Source organism: Mixophyes fleayi, chromosome 4 (assembly GCF_038048845.1).
Source record: "Mixophyes fleayi isolate aMixFle1 chromosome 4, aMixFle1.hap1, whole genome shotgun sequence".
NCBI classification, from domain to species: Eukaryota; Metazoa; Chordata; class Amphibia; order Anura; family Limnodynastidae; genus Mixophyes; species Mixophyes fleayi.
This window is the reverse complement of record NC_134405.1, coordinates 196,127,540-196,135,692: the sequence shown is the minus strand read 5'-3', so window position 1 is coordinate 196,135,692 and position 8,153 is coordinate 196,127,540. Positions and strand designations below refer to the sequence as shown.

General features: G+C 40.0%; 1 protein-coding gene across 1 annotated transcript in view; it reads right to left on the bottom strand.

The window, feature by feature from the left end:
- Positions 1-1,116: 1,116 nt before the first annotated feature.
- The window catches only part of TMEM117 (transmembrane protein 117), a 299,423-nt gene continuing 292,386 nt past the window's right edge, over positions 1,117-8,153 (bottom strand). The window contains exon 8 of the mRNA XM_075209075.1: positions 1,117-3,750. Coding sequence (XP_075065176.1) covers positions 3,116-3,750 — 635 coding nt within the window. The 3' untranslated portion in view covers positions 1,117-3,115. The remainder of the gene's footprint in view (positions 3,751-8,153) is intronic.

Below are 8,153 nucleotides of genomic sequence, written 5' to 3'. Positions count from 1 at the left end.
TTTGCGGCTAATTTATTATGGCCATTCACTTATAAAGTTCTCTCAAGATTTTATGTAAGCTACTTAACAAAAAATATCATCAGTAGTAAGAGAGTACATTATTAACTTTTTTTTTTAGCAATCTTCAAAAATTGTTACATTGGACATAACGGTGCAATACAGCTGTGCATTTATTGAGTAAAAAAAACATAAAACTCAAACTATTCTGCTTCTCTGTTTCACAGATCAGCAAGAGCAAAGAACAGAATGGTCCTGGAGGACAAAGGACAAGATGAGGAGGCGCCAGATGAGGTGCAAGAAGAGGCAGGCCTGGAGGTAGGGGAAGAGGAGGAGGCAACGGTCATGGAGGTGAACACAATGGAAGGTAAACAAATGCAGCATCTTATCCTTAGATGAGTCAATGTTGGACAAGCCGAGTGATTGTATAGGTGTAACTTCAGAGAATATGTAGGTGTTTGCATTAATTAAACTTTATTATTTTATGTTTTCACCTTTTTGCCCAAAAAATGAAAAAAACAATTTGTATTTGTCTGGGAGTCTTGGAGAAATGTAAAGAATTGCAAAGTGTGCTATGATGGCATTCTATAAGAGATATGTAGAATGTAGATATGTAGAATAATTTTGTGCAAATAGAAGATTCATAGAAGATTCTCCAAACTCTGGGCATGGGAACAAACTTGGTGTCTCCTCTATAAAGTAAAGCTATGTATAATTGTTGCTTATTATAAGCCTAAAACAGACGATTGCATAATCCAAAAGGATATAGGCCATGAAAAATGTAAAAAAAAAAAAAAAAATTACCCAAATATATGTACAACTTGTCTAAGTAGGGCATACTTAATAAGTGAAAATAAATGATTATTGCAACACCAATAGTTTTGCTTTTTCTTACCCACTGATGCTGCTGACAAGGAAATCCCTCCTTCAACACAAAAGCAGAGGATCTAGCCATACCTGGATGGCCTACATAACCAATTAAGTATTATGCAAGATTGTCTGGGCAATATGCTGAATTATATAGATTTATTAGAAGAGAAACTATTAATCTTTTATCAAGAAAATTACTTTTCCAAAAAAAACAAATTTTATATAAATAAAATTTTTATTTTTGTTCACATCTCGCTGTTTGATTTAGCATAACTTTGATTATTTTATTCAAATTAAGTGAATGTATTAGTAACAAACAGTGTGATTAACATGAGCCATTAGAGTTGCAGTGACAGTACAGTATACATATATGTGATAAAGTGTTAATAGTGAAGGTGCCAAAGTGTTTATTGGTTACAAATGGGTAGTCACATAACACTGTCAATGGACAATACATAGACTATCAATACAAATTTAATAAGGTAGTAATAATTATGTTCCAAACAAATCCAATAAAGCCAAATAGTTCATAGTGGGGATGTGGCAGTATACCAGAAATATACAATGTTAATGTAACATTACTGTATTCAGTATGCTGTAAAGGGTCATTTGTTAATTGCAATCAGTGTTAATTTAGAAATACAGTACATTCGCAAATGAGCGTACTTTACGGTATACGCACGTAAACCTGGTGCATATCTTGCTGGTGCAGAGATTTTGCATTTTATATTGATACACTGAACTCCACCCAAGTACTAGATTTCAAGCTTTGGCTGGAGATCTCTATTAACAAACTTACTATACCATGAGAATTGATATTCTTTTCCCTTATTTTAAGAATAGGAGTACTTGGTAAAGTAAATCTTACTCACCCATACAAAGTCTGTCCAAGAAGGCCTGTATACTGATATCCAAGGCAGGTGTGAGTGAATTATTTAAATAGACATTACTACAACGCTACAACAAAAACATAATGTAATTTAGGATACCGCTTTACATACTTATAAAAATTACATCTGGGTATTATGAAACCTGCTATATAAAACACAGATCACAATGCAATCTTGTATTTACCAATCCTAAACTGCATATGAATTCCAGGCTCATCTTACATCTGTCTGCAAAACAATATGATAATAAGTACATAATTACTATTTCAATTTATTTATAATAATATTGGCAATGTTTTTAATGTTAATATTATAGAGAAAGCTCTATTCTGCACAATTTTATTAAGACACATTCAACATTGTTTAAGATTGTATTTACTGGATGATAAAGCAACTTATATGTTAAGTCTTCTCTTTGCTGTGCTATTTTATATTTAAAATGTGGTCTTAACCACCTCTAACAAAGCCTACATTATCACTATGAATGCACTCAATCTCTAAGAATCACTGTGAACATTTAAGTGCAATTTAATAACATTACATTTTGACACTTTTGGAACATTAAACACAATGATCACCTAAATCGGTACATTTATTATTCACATAAATCTTTCCACAATGCTATACATGTCTGACTTTTAACTACACTATCTCTTAAATAATAACACTTGAGATCTAATATTCCATTAACTACAACCATGCAGGGCACAATGTATACTTCATGTCATTCTAAGTGTATTCACTGTACCAACCAGTGAACGATTTATATATTTCCTCTTTGCTTTAAATTAAACTAGACGTTATTCATTAAGTCATAATAAGTTGCTATGGTGCTGAAATATTAAGCAAAAGATGAGAAAATAAAATGCACAACATAAAATATAAAAAATATATCTAAAAATGTTGCTTATAAAAAATATTATACAATCAAGGCACACATCTAGTCAAATTCAAGAGTCAATAATTTTCTTTACAAATGTGTACATCTATAATCAGTATAGGCCTTATTTAAAAAGTGCAAATAGAACATATGCTGTAACTCATACAACCTCATTCCTTACTAGTTTTCCTTTTATGTGTCTGCTTGCTTGATGTGTTACAGCACATCATTGCTCTTTGCATCATTTTATTAAAATAAGCCCCAATGTCCTACAACTCAGGAGCATACCTACTTCCTAAGGAATGTTAAATCTAGGCACATACAGTATAGCAACATACAAAAATGTGCAGGTTTTACATTTTTGAGCACCAGATAAATTTATAACCATGGGGTACATTTTGTAAACATTATGTACATGATTATTACAAAAGGTAAATCTAACAACACAATATTACACATTATTGCCATGGTTGCATATTTAACATATCCGATCCTCATAAGCAACAATGTCTGCACTTGGCTGTGCTTGAGATAATGAAGCAAGATGATCGGAATCTGTTGCAGAAGAGTAACACACTGTTTCATTTTCCTTTGTCCTTGTTGCTGTAAGTGTTGGATCATGTAGACATAAAGGTTCCTCTACCACAGCTTGAAGGTTTTCTATGGTCATTCCCATTTCTTTGCTGTGCTCAGAAGGAGATTTTCTGTTGATGCGTTTGTACGATTTATCTTTATTCTCCATACCTTGTTCACTTTTCTGAAACCGCCCAAAGAATGAAATAAAGAATCCAAACAACACAAAGGCCATAATACTTGGAATGAAAGCCAAGCATTTGACATTCAGGCTTGCTCCAATAAATCTGCTGTGTAAGAACATATCTCCATCAACATAGCTTCTGTTAGTATATGGGTCTGTGTTATTTGACCTCCACTCCCAGGATAAAGTTGTCTGATTAAGATTTTGTAAACTTTCGGTATCTTCAACAGTATATATCTTCTGTCCTGGGCCTAAATATTGACCATATGCTGATGGCTTATAAAAGATTTGGTTCTTCCACATATTAAGATCAAGGATCAATACAAGAAAGATAATTCCATAGTTAAACCATTTACCTGTATGCAAGAACAATATGAAATAAGGTGTGACTTCCAAATAAATGAAAAAGTACTAAATGCATTTTGTTTATAACACATACAGATATAATACACCATGTAACCTTGTAAACAGACATTGTGATTTAACATAGTGTTACATCACACTGTCCGTTTAAAAGTCTGTTTGTAAAGTTCTACAATAAGGTATTACGGACAATCACTTCATATTTTCATTGAATGGTTTTAAGCTTAGTTTATGATTTGAGAAGCACTTGTTTACAACAAAAAGATCTTGCCAACAAAGCCTGAAGTAAGCATTACGCACTGTAGGCCTTTATCTAATGGCAGCAGAAGTTGGAAAATGTTTTTTCCTCCACACAACACAACCTCTCTCTAAATCGGCAAAGAAGAAAGAATACAGAGTTTGAGAATAAAATCAACTGATTTGGATTAAACTGAAGAGGAGAGATATTAAAATAACCAAGTGGCAGATAACTAAGGAAAAAGATTGAACTGATTTAAGTTGATGAATTGTACAGTATAATGTCAACATGTGTGACAGAAACAAAGCAATAGCCCATTCTTTGTAAAAGAGGTCTGGCTAGTGGACAGGCAGAGACTCCAGGAGCAAAGGGTGTAGGCTATAATCAAGTAAATCTGGGCATGTTGTGAACACCGCTCTAAGGCAATCATCAGCACCAAAGGATATTCTAATAAATGCAAAAAAAATCTGAGTCCATGGATACATCCTGTCCTGTGTCAAAAATGCAAGCTGCTGGTGGTGGTGGACTAATATAACGGATGGTGTGTTTTGTCTCATACACTGCGCTATTCTAGATATGATCAATGTTTTAATACAATAGGATATCGGAACATCAGTGATATTCAAATGTATCCCTCTGTCACTCACCGGACCGTGAGTGCTTCTTCCCGGACATTTAGGAACCGTGGCCGTCCTCCATCCTGAGGGTCTGCGCATGCGCAGCCCTTTCCTACACTTCAGTGTATGTCCCTTTAACTCAATTGGCAGGTCAGGCAACACTCCCTATATTAAGCACCTGTGGTCAACACCACGTTGCCTGATCTTGGAGTCTCATTCCCCATGAGTCTCTGAAGGTGTTCCTGTATTCCTCGTGTATTCAGCGCTGCTGATTCCTGTGGTTTCCAAACCACTTCTATCTCTGTGGTTTCCAAACCACTTCTACTACTGTGGTTCCCTTACCACTTCTACCATCAACTGTATCATCGTGACTGTTTGCTGATTCCTATCCGCTGCCTCCGTGCACTACAGTCTTCTAAACCACTTCAACGCTATTATATATCATTGTGACTGTTTGCTGATTCCTATCTGCTGCCTCCGTGCACTACAGTCTTCTAAACCACATCAACGCTATTATATATCATTGTGACTGTTTGCTGATTCCTATCCGCTGCCTCCGTGCACTACAGCCTTCGCTCCACATCCACTCACCTGTTCATCATCAAGTCTGTGAGCTGATTCCTATCCGCTGCCTCCGTGTACTACAGTCTCCAGCTTGCAACTCGCCTGTGTTCATCATCGTGACTGCTAGCTGATTCCTATCCGCTGCCTCCGTGCTCTGCAGTCTCCAGCTTGCAACTCGCCTGTGTTCATCATCGTGACTGCTAGCTGATTCCTATCCGCTGCCTCCGTGCACTACAGTCTCCAGCTTGCAACTCGCCTGTGTTCATCATCGGGACTGCTAGCTGATTCCTATCCGCTGCCTCCGTGCACTGCAGTCTCATCTCAGCTCTCCTATGTTTCCTCGAGACTGCTGCTCTCATTGCCATCCGCTCCTCTCCGTGATCAACAGCACCTGGTCTACTCTGCTCTCCCGTGTTCCATCGCTACTGGCACCTATTGGTTGCTACTGGTTACCTCCGTGTGCCCGCAGAGTCCTGCTGCTGCTGTCAACGCTATCGTCCATCTACTGCTGATCCGCTCTCCACGCCTTCACGTGTCCCGCTGGTCTCTACCCTCCAGTCAGCATTGGATTCGTATCTCATCAACTACTCCTCTGCTGGATCATCTCCATTCTCCTGGGTCCTCCATGAGTCCAGTTCCACGTGTTACTGATTCCTGTGGATTCGTGTCCCTGTTGGTCTACTTACCTGTGCGCTGCACCTACTAGACCGCTGCCTCATCCATCCAGGGACTTCTCATCCAGCCGGCCTTCTGCCGCTCAGGTATCGCTGCACTCCTATCTGACTGCCTGCTTCTGAACCACGGTATGCATACTTCTCATTGACTGTGCTGGTGTATTGCATATCTTGCTGGACTGTGTTGGTTCTCCTCTGGAGTCTGCTATCCGCTGAGTCTATTGCCATCATTGACTGTGTTATCTTGTGCTGGATTACTTCAAGAGACTTTCTATATTTGCAGACCTGTTCAGTCATTTATATATATATTGTGCATATTACTGTGGATCGTATATAAGGTGCCCGTGTATATCCTGTGTTGCAGTCTCTCCCCGTGCACCTCCTCACATATATATTCAGTGGTACAACTTGCTGATGACAGACCACTGATCCCTGTTTCCTGTATCACCTGTTCCAGTATCCTCTCACACAGCAGTGGTACAACTTGCTACCGCAGACCACTGACTACCCGGATACCTCCACTTGGATTCCATTCCTTCACTCAGACAGCGGTACAACTTGCTATCCGCAGACCGCTGACTCTCATCACCTCCTTGTTTCTGTTGGACATTCCTCCTCACTACAGCAGTGGTACAACTTGCTATCGCAGACCACTGACTACCTTCACGTGCCCTTGTCCATACAGTTCCTCGTGTATTATTACCTCCATATTACCAGTGCTGCTAGTCATAGACTTTCCTGAGCATCTCATCATCTACCATTTCCTGTTCCGTGATCACCCAGCTACCAGAGTACTCTATTACCATCTACATTGCTCTGGTAAGCCTACCACCTGGTGATCCCTGGGTAAAGACTCCTAGTGCCCGTGACAGTAAGATCAGGCCATGACAGACCCAGATACGGAACCTACCGCCAAAGAGATGCTGCAGCATCTGGTCAGCCGTGTGGAGCAACAGGATGCCCGCCAACAGCTGTTACTTCAGTGTTATCAGTCATTAACCTCCCAAGGAACATCTGGACAGACTGTGACAGCAACTACTGAGGCTCCTGTGCTTTCCTCCGTTTCCCCAGTGCCATCCCAGGTGTCTACAGCTTCCACGCTTCACCTGCCTACTCCGTCAAAGTACGATGGAGACCCCAAAACTTGTAGGGGTTTCCTTAATCAATGTTCAGTCCATTTTGAGCTCCAACCTCAAAATTTTTCTACCCATCGTTCCAGAGTGGCCTATCTTATCTCTTTGTTTTCAGGACAAGCCCTGGCTTGGGCCTCCCCTCTGTGGGAAAGAAACGATCCAATATTACAAGATAGTGCCAAATTCATTTCTACATTCCGAAGTGTGTTCGATGAACCAGGTCGTGTGACCTCCGCTGCTTCCAGCATCCTCCGTCTGCGACAAGGATCTCATACAGTAGGCCAGTACGTCATTCAATTTAGGATCTTAGCCTCTGAACTTCAGTGGAACACTGAAGCCCTAGTTGCCGCCTTCTGGCAGGGGCTTTCCGATAAAATTAAAGATGCACTGACTACTCAAGAGCTTCCTTCGTCACTTGAAGATTTGATCTCTCTATGCCATCGTGTTGATATGAGATTTCGTGAAAGAGAGGCTGAGAGAACAACTTCAGCTAAAGCACCTCTTCGTTCTAACCCTCAATTTCGTCCAGTTTCACCCTCTGTGATTCCCATGGAGATAGGACGTTCCAAATTATCTTCAGAGGAAAGGAAACGAAGAGTAAAGAATAGACTCTGTATCTATTGTGCTGATTCCACTCATATTCTCAGCTCGTGCCCTAAGAGATCGGGAAATGCCAGGCCCTAACTAGTTCTGGAGAGGTGAAGTTAGGGTCCCTGGAGTCCTCTCCATCTTCCATGAAATCTAAAGTCTGCGCCTTTGATGTTACGATTTCCTGTGCTACCAAAACCTTTGAGTCACAGGCATTGATTGATTCCGGAGCAGCAGGAAATTTTATTTCCAAATCATTAGTAAATCAATGGTCTCTACCAGTGATTACCTTAAAAACTCCCATTACTGTGACGGCTATAGATGGATCACGTCTCATCAACGGTCTCATCACCCAGAGTACGTCGCCAGTAACCCTTCAGATTGGTGTCCTGCATCATGAAGAAATATCGTTTTTAATCCTTCCTGTGACGACAAGTCCGATTGTCTTAGGCCTTCCATGGCTTCAGTGTCACTCTCCCCAGATTGACTGGCGCACCCCTCAAGTCACGTCTTGGGGGTCTGAATGTCACCATCGTTGCCTTTCCCAAGTCATTCCTCTCAAAGTACAGCAATCTTCCATCT